Raw genomic sequence first — 14,331 nt, 5'->3', positions numbered from 1 at the left:
TACTTTAAGGAGCGTCAGCCACTGCCTTGTGTCACGTGGGCGGAGTCACCGTCAACTAGTGAGACTGGTGTAAGAGCGCTGATGTCTGTGTAATGAGTGAGACCTGTCAACTCTGGACTGTTGTGAGCAGACAGAAAGTGTAGAACTTCATATCTGCCTAAAGAACTTTGAATACGATTCCATTTGCGCAATCAGGGATGATATCAATATCCGGAAATGTGTTGAAATCATTTGGAGAGCTCCTAATGAAGAGATGTTGGAGGATCCGAGCCTTTGAGGATAAGGAGGAAAATCTCCCAAATCCCCAGATGTAGGTGATAAGTGATAATGATACTGTAATGATGATTAAGATGATCCTGATGAAGACAATTAAGAGGATGGAAACGATGAGGATGAAGATTTTGCCATTGCTCTGCAGGATTTTCTTCTTTTGTCTGCCAGGATGTTAAAAGCAAATATGGCTGTTGTTGCCATCTGGTGCCTTATGGTGTGTTAAGGGATTAGTCATGCCGAACAAAAACTGTCTCAGGGAATTCCGTTTGTCGTTTCAACTTTAACGCAGCCTTCCAACGGCGAGCGCGAGACCATTTTCCATCTGCATGCATTTCCTCTTCCAATTTCCGTTCATCCTCTGCCTGACACTTTGAATATCAGCACTTTTAATGGATGAATGGAGTGTTTCATTGGCTGATACAGACACTTTACCCTCTCCCTCTCACACACACACATTTTGAAAAGGTTTCAGTGCACACATCCTGAAATGTGTTTTGTCAGAGGAAAGGAAACTTTTATCTCTCTATCTGTGCATTTATGACAAATGTCATGGCACAGTTCCGAATCCCTGCACCCCCCCAGTTCCACGTGGAGTTAGCATGCTCTCCCTGTGTCTCCTCTGGGTGGTCCAGTTCTCCTCGCCGTCCAAAACATGTATGTTAGGTTAATATTCCTGACCGAGTTGCTGGCAGGAAGATCTGGAGTTGTTCCCAGAGCGCTGCATGTGGCCGGTCACCGCTCTGTAGAGGATGGATTATATTTAGTTGTGTCTGTCGACGTCTATGATACCACAGATCTCACATTTATACCCATCTAGTCCACCTTTTTATGTTGCGTTTTCGGGTTTTATTTAATATAAACTACTCACTCTATTTGTTGTTGCTTTTTTAGGCTTCTAATATATTTCATTGTATTTCGATACGCAATCATTTTTAATGTTTCACAACAAATAATGTGGCTATTTGCACCGTATTTTATAGTTTAATAGGATGTTTTCTCATCATGTATATATTTTATTTATATTTTTCTTCCATTTTAACCATGTTTTTTTTGGTTTTCATATGAATTCTATATCTTTTTAAGTGAAGTTTTATTGATTGACTGTTTTAATATCTGTGTTTTCTGGGTATTCCAGTTAGCTAAGCAGATTCCGTGGTGATTTGGCAGTCAGTCAAGTTTTAATGAATTCTTTCACTTGCTTCTGACAAATTGCCTTTTTAGTGGGCAGAGCATTTGTATAATTCATTTGTGAAAGAGGAGTTTAGCTGTAGATGAGCTCCGACCAAGTGCGGAGTGACTCATCACAGAGGAGGATTAAACGCTCTCACTGAGATGAATCATATCTGACCGATGACCTCTTGTCTTGCTGTCTTGCCTGTGTAGGTGATCCAGCGCAGGGAGGACGGCTCAGTTAACTTCTTCAGAGGATGGGAGTCGTATCGAGAGGGATTTGGAAAAATCACGGGTGAACACTGGCTCGGTAAGTGGCTCAGGCGTCTGCGAATGTGTGTTTGCGTCAGGCCCACCGGGATGCAGCTGAAGATTTAAGGCTCCAAGAAAAAAACTGAACGTTGTACCCACATCAACTGCAATACTGCTTGATGGGATCCTTGCCTGCGTATGCCTGCAATAATAGGACTTTGGTTAAGAAAAAAAGACATCATCTTCTTATCTCCAAAATAGCAACAACGATGAAAACATGAAGTCACAATTTGAGTGCTCAAACATTGCAGGAAGACACTCGCAGAGAGTGAAATAGCTCGCCGTGTCAGGTGCGAAGCCAAGGCCGACACAGAGTCCTGGTGGTTCACTCATCATCTAGAATTCAGTCATAGCGGTTCGACAGTGACAGTGAAAACCACTTTACTGACAGCAACAATGAATAATGCAGCAAATTATAAGATGAGTGTTAATTAACTTTACAGGAGCTGTTGTTTTTTTTTTGCTCAAAAAAAATCGAATCCCACCAACGACAAGGAGGTTTGATTACTTTTTTTTCCTCCACATGACAAATAAAGCAACAATTGCACTCTTACTTTGGAACCTTCCAGATCTTCTGTTTAGATATACATTCCTCACAGTGACATCCTCTGGGAATATACTCGCGGCGTGACTCATGCATGCATCCTCCCCTCAAATTTAACAAGAACAGCAATGCCAGCAATCATACGAGTTCACACTTTTTCTCATTAGATGAACTAAAATATTTCTTCCTGCTGGGTTTCTCTATTCGTCCCATACCACTGCATATTTCGCTGCTTGTTGTGGTAGATGTGTACTTGTCACCAGAGTGAACGTGGTATCAACCGTTGACTGAATTACATGTAAGTGAATAATTCACACGTATGGAGCTCCCATGTATGAGGTGAGGAAAATAGGAGAGGAGCTAATCTGCAGGCACAGGTGTGTAAACAGGCCCCTGCACCACCCCCGTGCTTTCTCCAGACACCAACCGCAACAGCCACTGAATAATGTGTTATTTTGTTTGACGTGGGCAATGATTGGTGAACTGAGGGTACAGATTTCTATGAGGGATGAGTATGTAGTCACAAATACAGAACATTGCCGGGAAAGTTATCATGAATTCGGAACTTGCCTGTACAGCATCAACTGTCAAACCCTAAGCCTAACTGGTTCTGCAACTGAGCGCGATGCTAACATAGCGTTATTAAAACCTGGAGAGCAGCCAGTAAGTAACATAAACAGAGGGATTGACCTAGCAAGTTACTGAAATTAGTAACTAGTTCTCGTGACTGCTCTCGTAATCACCGGAGAGAGAAACGTTTTATTTTTACCGTTTTTTTTTTACCGTTTTTTTTTTCTTTTTGGGGGGGGGGTTGTAACACTCTAACGAACACAAAGGTTTAAGTGTTGAACAGCCAGCCAGAAGTCCTCCGGTGTCTGAGCATCTGTGATGCTACTACTTACGAAGCTTTGGTTCTTTAAAGTTTGGGACTGACCACCTGTAGCTGCCAGGTGAGTTTGCAACTGGAGGCCTGGTTTCCGTGATCATGTGATGCGAGCCACATGTCATGCACACAGTGTTGTTGTACTGATACTGAAAGGATATACGTACTTATAATACTTCACCCAACTGAAGATATTTAAGATGGAGACCAATGATAATAAACAGTCACAGATATGCGCCCTTTGGAGTTGCAGTACTTTTATCAGAGTTCATTTTTTTCAAAAAGCACAAGCTATGCTCATTGTTACTCTAAAAAGTTGTTAAATTACAGTGTCACCACCAACACTGCTTACAAAAGAAGAGCTCAGTCAGTTATTTTTTTTTTTAATCATACTGCAGCTAAAAGGCAGCTCTGACAAAATGATAATAAAATAAAGCATTGCCATTTCTGCATTGAAGGCAAGCCGACTGCTCTGGAAGTGATTTTTTTTGTTTTTGAGTTTCCTAATTAACCCCGTGAGTTTCCTCATTGAAGAATGATTTTCTCACCCCTTGTTTTTATCCCATCTTTTGTACTTCTCTCATCTTATAGCAGGAGGGCTTAGGGAGCTCTGTGCATATTGTATATAAGATGTAAATGGTTAGCTTTTCCAACATAGTGTGGCCTTGCAGCTGCTTCTTTTGAGAGATGAATGTTCTTGCAGCTCAGTCACACTCCAGTTCATCACGGCCCCACACTCTCCCGCATCTAAACGTAGAGATGAACGTGTCGCAGACAAGAAATTTAAAAGAACAGAAATTTAGATTAAAGTTTTTCATTAGTGAGAGAAAATGCGACCTTCAGCTTGAAGCTTGCGTGAATAATGTTTTTTTTTGTTGTTTTTTCTCGAGCTGTTATTCAAACACACCTGAACTTATTATTGACTGAGCGATTGGCACGTCGTGCATTCTCCAGGTTGTGTGAATGATTCACAGTTGAATCAGATGCTGACACCATCAGAAGGAAGAGGCTCATCATGACATTGGCACACAACAAATAAGGTCGGTCCATACACAACCTAGCTTCTAAACTTTCCCCGGTCATTCATTAATTTGTGACAAGTTTAAATTGTCACGGTTGAATTGCTGCTCACAACATGTTTTGCTCACACACACATCAACGGTTCAAAAAATGCGACGTTTTTGCAGAGAGGTTGTTTCTGGGGGAAACTTCAAGAGTGTTAATGAGCTTTCACAAGTGTAAGACTCTGTTTCTTTAAAACCTCTCATCTCATCCCACTTTGCTCCTCATCAGTTTGCCAGTAGAGTAATTGGAACTTGAAGAACTTGGTTCTATAAAGAACACACACACACACACACATAGGCACTGGCGTGCGCACACACACTTGGTCACGGTCAAGGACGAGTTAAACGACATCTGAGACACTCTCCCATCAGCACTTTCGATTAAAACAGTATTTTACACACACATACACACAAGACTTTACAGGAGTAACACCAGAGACAGAAATGCAGCGTGTTACTGACCACAGGCAGACAGAACAGGGTGATCTGTGTTTGTATCACAATTAAACCGATGTCATCTGGGTTTCTTTTTAAAAACTAAACTTTTAAACTAAAACACGCCAATTCTACACAGACAGAACTACATGTCGATGAGTAGAAGGGAATAGGTATCAGTGTATTCACTTGCCTCCTGAGAGACAGGATTGGGAACATCAATCTCGTTGTCATATGTGCCCATTAGATAGAAAAAGCGTGAAAGGGTTAGCTTAGCTCCTGAATAAAGCGAGCTTGACTCGCGCATTAAAGCAAAACTACACCAAAAAAGGGGTATTTTACTTTTCCTGGTCACAAATAGATGTCTTGAATTCGCAAAGAGCTTATTCTTGCCGCTGCATCATTTTCCTCTTGACTCTGGAATGTGGAAAGAGCCGGCCATGTATATTTAGTTCTGGCGTTGTATTTATCTGTTCATCCAACTCTTAACGCGTTATCAGGGAACGGTTCATCGCAATACTCTTCTTGGTTATGGATATTCTTCATTTGATCTCAAAATGAAGATGAAATATAGCAAATATTTTGGTATCCCAACTGTTAAAACCTGTAAACCAACAAACCATATATTCCTTTCGTAAATAACTTCATGTTTTCCTTTATGTCTGAACAAGTATAGTTTTGGCATCCCATAAGATCTTCCAGGTACTTTTCCATCCTTCACAGTATGTAAATAGGTTGGCGTGCTGGGCCTGCTCGGAAACATTTGGGACCGCCGTTTGCTAATTCAGTAATTTGGGCTTGGCTCCATGTCCTTACTGTACGGCGTCTGCAGAGTTTATGGGAATTCGTGTAGATCTAGGTCTCTTTGCTGACCCGAGGCCATTACTGAGTGCAGCCAATGATAAAAAACGTGGTTAGAGTGCCAGCTAGCTGTCCCTATGGTACGCTGCTGGAACATGGTGGGAATATGGAAAGCCTGGGATTTAACAGACTGAATTTGAATGAGCCAGCAAGCTACTCTGAACCTCTCAGAGTACCTTTGCTCATTCAGGGCGTGCTGTTGTCTCGTCACCCCCATCATCGATTACCCTCAGGGCAAAAATGAAAAATGGATTCATGCTTGCCCGCAGCCTTGAATGGAATTCATTCCAGCTACCTCCTCCAGACCAATAGTGCTCACTAACATCCCGACCACCTCTGACGATCTGTACATGTCTCATTATTTTCATATGCTGCTAAATGTTTGGGATCTTTTTAAATGTATTGCACTTCTAATGGTATAACGGTAGTGAAAATGAGAGAAAAGAGTAGGATTAACAAATACTCTTGAAAATGTCCATATTTGGTACCATCAGAGTGATGTGAGAGGAAGGTTGAGCTTTTTTGATAGAGTTGGTACCACTTGCACAAGGAAAAGGATCTAAACTATATTTAGCCCTAATAAAGGGCCCAGCAATGGGAAAGTCAGCCAGCGTATCTTTGCATTTTGGCAGTTTTGCAGCTTAGATGTCAATCGGTATCAAAACGTTTCAGTTGTATTGAGACTAATTGCTGTAATCTTTCCCCTTTGGAAAGAGATTTATTCTATTTTTATTTATGATGAAACAGCTAATGTATCACTTTGATTTACAGTCAGACAGCGTGATGTTAATGATTTTTTTTTTTCACTCGGTGAGTCCAGAATAATGATCAAGTATGAATCTCCAGCAAAGCATATTTTTTTTAATGTGGGCCAATTTATTTCTTTTTTTTCCCCTCTCTTTTAACTAAACAGCATCACGCATCACTCACAATCCATGTCAAGCAAGCAGATTGCGTATAGAATTTGAGTAGTTGGGCTCTACAGCAAAAAATATAATTGCTTTAACTTCAAAACTAACGGATTGCTATAAAAGTTATTTGAAAGAAGCACGTTAAGCTGGTTTAGAGATATCAGACACCTCTACAGGATGACAACGTGTCCAACTAATCTAGACTAATCTCATTTTCAATCATCATTTTTCCATGTCATCATTCAGATCCAGCAGGAAATGGTGTCACACATTGTCTAGTGTCATATTTAATATCTTTTAACATCCACGTGCCAACAATGATTTCTCAAATGCCCTGAATCGCTTCCTTTTTAACAATAATTAGCATGTCATTTCCCCTTTCTGACTGGACTGAAGAACAAAATCAATGGACTCATGCACATGTAACACAGCCCACCACTCGGTTCAACATGGGTGAACCTCCACGCGGCCTCCGAATAGTGTAGTGAACCCAGGGTGGAGCGAGCACAGCACAGACCTGGTTTGTTGTGGAGACTCAGCGGGTCAGTGAAGGCAGGAGCCACAGCGGAGTGAGCGAACCGATGATTCTGTTCCTAGACGGAGAGGAAAGCGGGGGAAAGTGCAAGAGAGGAGGAGGAGGGAGATAGAGTGAAAATTAGTGATCCTCAAAATCTGTTGTTTCAGAATGATGAAGGCAGTTAGTGATACAAAGCAGGATGAAAGCTCTGCAGAATGATGGACAGATTTTGGCAGTTCTATTATAGCAAATGGCTTGGAAAATAGTGTATAACAGCTGTAAATATCAGAAAAATCTCCCCAGGGGAACAAACCCTCACACCCCTGTACAGTAGGTTGATGCTAAACCCTGCACATCGTCTGGCTGCGCTCCTGTTGCGTCCTCCTGTCTCCACATATATAAACCAAAGCTGGTCTTAGCGATTTAGAGAAGAAACATTATGAGCAAAATCCAAAGGTGTCACTTTTTGTTGGGGATGCTTTTCTGGAGAGTAGAGTATCAGCGTTGACACAAGCAATTTCCCTTGACATTTTGTCCTGTTCTTTGTTGAAACCTATCATCAGGGGAGTGACATTCCGAAGAAATATCGTGTCAACGCGTCTTGAAGGCTGTTTTGTTACAAAAAAACAAACAAACAAAAAAAAACCTTTAGATGTTAGTTGAGATGACCATTTGTTTTCATACTGTCACAAGCATGACAACATAACTGTTGGGAAAACCCAGCTTGTTTCAAGTTGTACTCCCATGTTTTGATTGATTTCTTTAAATTATTAAGTTTTATTGGAACTCTACCTGAAAAAAATTTCAGGAAAACTTTGCTTTCGGAGGAGCCAGTGGAGAGCTCAGTTTTGCTGTCGATCCGTCTCAAAGGAAAAAAAAAAAAAATTTTTTTCACGTTGGCCATTGCAAAAATGTGCAATCCCGTGACTGAGTTTAAAACTCCGTTATGAACTCAAGTGTCTATTTCTGTTTACTTAGTGAAAACACTCAGTGTTCTTCGGCAGCACACAGTTATTAATCAGTTGAGCAAAAACAGCTTAATCAATACCTCGAAATGGAGTTCTAGTTTTTTGGTTGCTCCCAGTAATAGGAAATAATATTCATTTGTTGTCAAGTGCTGCATTGGATTTCTGTCATGGTTTTATTTATTTTCCTTCTCACCCTTTCCACTCAGCTTCTTTTTTTTCTTTTTTTTCTGCTTTTTGTCATACAGCAGTCATTTTGCCCTGAAGGCATTTTTTTTTTTTTTTTTTTTACAGTCAATACAAATTTAAAAGCAAACATTGGTTTATTGTGTCATAAGAAATTATTACAACTAGAAATTTTCATATACTGTGATTTAACCATCCATATCCCCAACCAAAGTTTATGGCAAAACAGCGTTTGTAGGTGGGGACGTGTGACAAATGAAAGGAGAGAACTGAATGAATAAGTGTGGAAACATACTGATACAGAGCAGAGGGGCAGGAAGTGGCCTCCACAGTCAAAAGATCTCTACCCAGTTTTGCAGACACTTGGGACGAGCTGTTTTCCAGTCACTTGAACTTATACCCACAAAAAGTAATGCACCAGATTTTGTATATATAATTTATGCAGTCATAGGTCTGGAGCGAGACTTATTTCATGTTGTGGCCATCTTTCAAGCAATAAAAACACATGTTTTTGGAGAGACATTTTGATTTTAGCAGCAGTGTTTTGACAGACAAACTGGCTATCATTTGTGAGACATTTATGCAAGTTTTGCAAATGTATTTTTAGCGAGACGACGAGATAATTTCAGCCATTTTAATGTCTTCATGTATTTGTTCTTTAACTCAAACCAAAGTCTCTCTACAAGGCCGAAAAATAGCCCTGTCACTTCTATCTCATCGATAAAAGTTGTGTATTTTTCAAAGATATCATGTTTCATTGGGATACATTGAATGTCTTGTGGAAGAACTCCTCCGTCCACTACAGATCCAGAGACGTGCATTTGATGCAGACCACTTCACTTCCACAATGTTGTTTTTTTTTTTTTCCCTTTAAACTTGTCACCAGTCCGAATCAATAACATTGAATTGAAATTGGACTGTCACAAAAAAACAAATATTTCTGTCCTCTCATTTTTGGGGATGCAGTGTGGAAAACACTGATGATCCCTTAGAATCAATTTGGCGCTCTATTACTCACACCCAGAAAGTTCTAGTTCCACTTGTCTGAATGACAAGTAGGAGTCGCAACAGTGAACGTATGCTAGTCCTGCCAAGGCTCCGACTAATGGGTTTTCACAGTCTGTTTAGGAGAAACATCTGATGAATCTTTTCTCTCACAGCAAATACAAACTGTTGGAGAACAAATGGAATTCACAACTACTTTATACAATGCAGATAAGAATAAGTGTAATTACCTCGTGGAGGAAGTCTTGTTGCGGCTTCACTGAAGACAGACCAGTAGCCGTCCTTCCTTCCTTATCGGTTTTGGTTTGTTTTTCTTTTCAAAAAAGGACTTTTGTGTGTGAAGGTGAACCCACTGTCTGGCTCTCTGCCCTAAGGACCACTGTATCAGGGATGGTGTATCAGGGACATTGGATGAGAAAGAATCAGCTTGAAGGTTGGAGTATTGATGTCATAGTGTTAAAGAAAATCTGTTGTTTTTACCTTTAAGCTCTTGCCATTAACAGGTAAGCTCGAGTTTATTCTTGACAGTGTTTACATCCCAGCCTGTATGAGCAAAGAGCTGCAGTATATGTCTGACCAGTTAATCAGTGTGAAGCCAGAACCCTCTGTGTTTCCTCTCATTAATCTGGGAGGTTTAAACACAGCGACCCTTAACTATGAACTGCTCAAGTAGAGGCAGTGCATCGACTCGAGCAACAGTGACAGAAACACTCTGTCAGACAACGTTATTAATGCTCTGTCCCTCAAGCATCTTTCGGACCATCTGATCACTCATCTTCTCCCAATTTACAGACAAATAAAACCCCCTAAAATCTTCAAAAGCCAATGTAATTATTGTTGGACCAATGATTTGAGTCTGAGTTTACTGACACTGAGGTGTCAGTGCGGATTAGGCCATGCGTTACAATGTGCTTAGATAAGTAAATGAAATAATAAAAGAGCCAACGTCAGCATCAGATCAAGGACAAGGTCTATGAGAGAAAACCAAAGCAGACAAAAGAAAAGCTCACAGCACAACCTCCAACCTGTTCCACTCACTCCTCATCCCACATGCTGCACCACCGAGGATGATTTGCTACTCCTTAGCAGGAAAAACACTAGCAATGCACTTAAATAAATGGCTTCCATTTGTGCTTTCTCCAGTCAGGTGATTTCTAAAACGTCTCGTAATTGAGAAAACTTGTTACAGGAACAGGTGGAAGGAAGCTGATTTCCAGATGAAGGTTTGTCCTGGCGGCACGGTGGTGCAGTGGTTAGCACTGTTGCCTCATAGCAAGAAGGTTCCGGGTTCGAGTCCCGGCTCGGGCACGGGATCTTTCTGTGTGAGTCTGCATGTTCTCCCTGTGCCTCCGTGGGTTCTCTCGGGTACTCCAGCTTCCTCCCACAGTCCAAAGACATCAAGAGAGGACGAGTTGTGAATGGTATAAATGTTGGCCCTGTGATGGACTGGCGACCTGTCAGGGTGAACCCTGCCTCTCACCCGAAAGCTGCTGGAATAGGCTCCTCTCCCCATGACCCTTTGCAGGATAAGCAGTAGAAAATGGATGGATGGATGGTTTATCCTGGGTTGAGGCTGCACATTAAGTAGCCTGCAGAAGTGTAAGTATGTCAGGTTTCAACCTTTCATTCAGATACAGAATGCTCTGATCCAGAAAGGTAGAAAGCAGCGTTTTGTACAGTATTTTTCCAACAAATAAGGTTCGTAAGGGGTAGGAACTGACTCTTGATCACTGACCTGCTGTATTTATACTTTGTTCACCATGCTCAACAACACTGAGTTTTAAAGAGAAGGGCATTCAGGGAGTGTGCTTAGTACTTTGGCTTATTTCAACTGTAACACACCTAGATTGGGTGTGATCTCTCCATTTACATCAGCCTGATTTGGTTTGGACACAGAACAGGCAGGCTGTTCGCATTCACTCATATCTAGGAAAAGTAATGCACTGCAATTCATATATAAAACCACCAAAGTGTGAGCTTGGAGCAAGACTTCAGGACATTTACTGCATCTTTCCAGCAACAGAACCAGGGCTTTTTAGAGAGAATTCAGGGAAATAGCAGATGTTTCTTCTTGTTTCTGTGTGATGACTTTTAACCTGCAATAACATCTGTAGTTTCATTTAGCGACTTGTTCGTTACCGCTGTTTTTAGGACATATAAAAGCTCACGATTGTGGTATTTACTATTGTGTTTTATGCAGTAAAATAAAACGTTGAAATATCTTAAGCTCGTGGTAACCACAGGTCTTACTTCAGGCATTTAAGCGAAAACCCATTAGAGACAAATAAATGGGATATTGCCTATTTACTTTTTTTTCCAGATTTTAACATTCATTGCTATACAATTCTACAGCTTGTGGTTATTGAATGTCCAGCTTGTGTAATACATTTAAGACCCTTGGTAGAAAACTGTCCACTTTCCAGGGTTTTGTCAGAAAACCTTGGTGAAGGACCCTTTAATCCACCCAGAAATAACTTAACCTCCACCGTCTGGCAAATGTTTCAGAGGCCTCAAGGTGACTGCTGGTACAATCCCACATTTACCTGCTCCAGCCACTGCTGCCATCCCGCCTGGAGAGGCTGATCACTGTCACTTGCAATATCATTTTATGGTAGAAAATCTGTGTGCTCTATTCCAGAGGGAATATAAGACACATGTAGCCTTTATGGATTGTTGTAATCTCAAAACAAAAATGCTAATATGGTTATTCAACTGTTAAATACGCCAGCTGTGAACTGAAAGTAAGCCTTATTAAAATCATTTAAAACAACAGCTTTAGCCCGGGGCGCTGAGATCTGAAAATGGACAGAAATATAATGGATTGTGTCCTATTTTTCCAGGGAGTTGATGCTTTTTTTCCTCAGTAAGAGATTCAAACCACATGATGTAGCATGACTGTAAAGTAGGCTCGGTTGATAAAAGGATTTGTGCCTATAGACACTTTATCATAGCAATTAAAAACAAATAGTCAATATGGCAGGGTTTTTTCTGTCAGGAAAGAATTGTGCTACAAATAACATGAGTTACTTATGTTATCACTTCTGCTGCCTTCACTCTTTGGAGTAACATGTCCTCAGTCAAGACCTACATCTGTTACATCTCCCAGAACAACCCTCAGGTCTTACATTATGCAGAGGTGCTGAACAGCAGCAACAACAACAACAATAATAAAACTCCGTGTGTGACAAAACAGCCAAAGACTACAAGGTTAGAAGCCACACAGTTCCAATGTTCCAGCATTGCTGTGGCAGCATTGCAATCATCACCTTGGCAGATGATAAATTCAAAGTAAGGCAATTATCTTCAATATGCAATGATTAAATGTTTACTGTTTCACCTTGTCTTTATTAGAGATGGACAGTGATTATTGAGAATTGTCAGTAGTGGCAATGAAACCTTATCCTGTGATGCATATAACAGTTTTACACCGCAGAGTCAGTGTTACAGTATGTTATCTTCCATATTTTGCGATGGGAGAGAAGCAAAATGAGGCAGCGAACTGGTGAGAAAATAAACTAAAACTTTATTTGATATCATAATTGGAGACATTCCATTTATTTGTTTTGATTTGTTTCGGTATTAGCTCTCAGATTTCATATGGGCTGTGTGCATTTATACGGCACTTCTTTAGCTTAGAATATTCATATTGCTTTGCAACACGTTCACATGTTAATGAAAGGTTTCAGAGTGTTGTGTCAACTGGAGGAGCCACCAGGAACCTTCTGGTGACAGTCACCCCCCTACCCCCTAACCACAGGCGTTTCATGATATAGAGAAACGCAAGTGGTTTTTATTTTCTCTTTCAAGCTTTTAATATTTTTGCTTTTTACTGAGGATGCCAAGAAAATGTCATATCATCTTATTGTTGATGGTCCCCAGCAGCGCGAGAGCGGGAGCAGCGTGTTGAGATCCATGACTGCTCTACCTGGAAGTTGTCCTCTATTTGACGACCGCCTCACTGTGATATAAAATTTTCAGTCTGAGTGCCTCATTAAATATGACGACTGGAAGAAAAATAAAAAGGAACACTTTTGTTCCTTCTCCATATAGAGAATTCTCCCTCCAGAGGATTGTTATGTTTACCATTTAATATGTTCATCCCCAATATTTTTGGCATGCTGACTTTATTTGACCCGTATGAACTTGATCAACTGTGACAAACGTCTGCAGGCTACGAATCCAGAAAAAAACTGTATGTCTAATCTAGATTGTTTGCTTCATCACAAATTCCTCTGACGTGATAACAGTGTTAAACGTTTAAAGTTAGAGTTAACCCAGAAAAACATGCAGACGTGGGGAAAGCACGCAGAGAGTTGGGACAGCTCGAGCTCGATCTCCTCGCTGTGAGGCAACAGTGCCAGTTGGCCGAGAGTGCGGTTCTAATGTGCACATCACATATGAGTTCTGTAATTGAGTTTTCATCCATCCCTGATTAAGCTAATATCATTACAGGAAAGTCAACAATAGAGAAGACACTACGTGTTTATGTGAAAGTGAGAGCGCAGCAGGCAGGGCGGTGACTGTATAATCTGCAGAGGAACATTTGACAGGTTTGACTGTCAGTCCTGAGGGTCTCTTCACATTAAAAGGACAGCTTGAAAAACATGGTAGAGAAAATAATGATGCATTAAAATGTTAAAAGCAAAAAGAGAAGGAAAGACAGAAAATACAAAACTAACTCCATCTGCCTACCAAATAACTTAATACTAAAAGCAAAAGCATTTAGAAATGCAACACCAAACCCACTGGAGACATTTAGAAATGCAACAATGAACCCGCCCGCATCCATCTGCCCCCGTGGTAACCGAGCAGGTATACTGTGAAAGAACCAAGTGTGTCTGTCATCTTTTATTTGCTCCCTTATCCCCTCCATTTACCTCCTACCTCTCTCCCCGAGTACGTTTGTCTCCATTTTTTGTGGCAGGAGTTCCACCTATGTTCCTCAGATCAATGTGAACCGACTCACATTCTGTGGCAATTAATAGAGTCTGTGACAATTAACTCCCCAGCCTCCCTTGCACACAGCATGAGAACCCACTCATCATCCGTCTGGAGGGAACACACTGTCCACACACACACACACACACACACACACACATATGAGATATGAAACTGAAACAATGCCGGCAATGAAAATGCTCTTTAAAAAGACCTTTTATTCATTGTGTCTGAACGGTTGTTGCATGGAAAGCCAGGCTGTTGATG

The 14,331-nt window shown here is 40.9% G+C and overlaps 1 protein-coding gene across 2 annotated transcripts in view; it reads left to right on the top strand.

Moving 5' to 3' along the window:
• Window positions 1-14,331, top strand: part of fibcd1b (fibrinogen C domain containing 1b) — a 128,057-nt gene that overhangs the window by 86,506 nt on the left and 27,220 nt on the right. For both annotated transcript variants that reach the window (XM_086187198.1, XM_086187197.1), the window contains one exon: window positions 1,657-1,753. In XM_086187198.1, the coding sequence (XP_086043324.1) occupies window positions 1,657-1,753 (97 nt within the window). The remainder of the gene's footprint in view (window positions 1-1,656; window positions 1,754-14,331) is intronic.

This window comes from Aulostomus chinensis, chromosome 19 (assembly GCF_037954235.1).
Source record: "Aulostomus chinensis isolate RoL2024-O1b breed Wild chromosome 19, RoL_Achi_v1.0, whole genome shotgun sequence".
In the NCBI taxonomy this organism is placed as follows: Eukaryota; Metazoa; Chordata; class Actinopteri; order Syngnathiformes; family Aulostomidae; genus Aulostomus; species Aulostomus chinensis.
The sequence above is the reverse complement of the archived record's forward strand: the minus strand, read 5'-3'. Positions and strand labels throughout refer to the sequence as shown.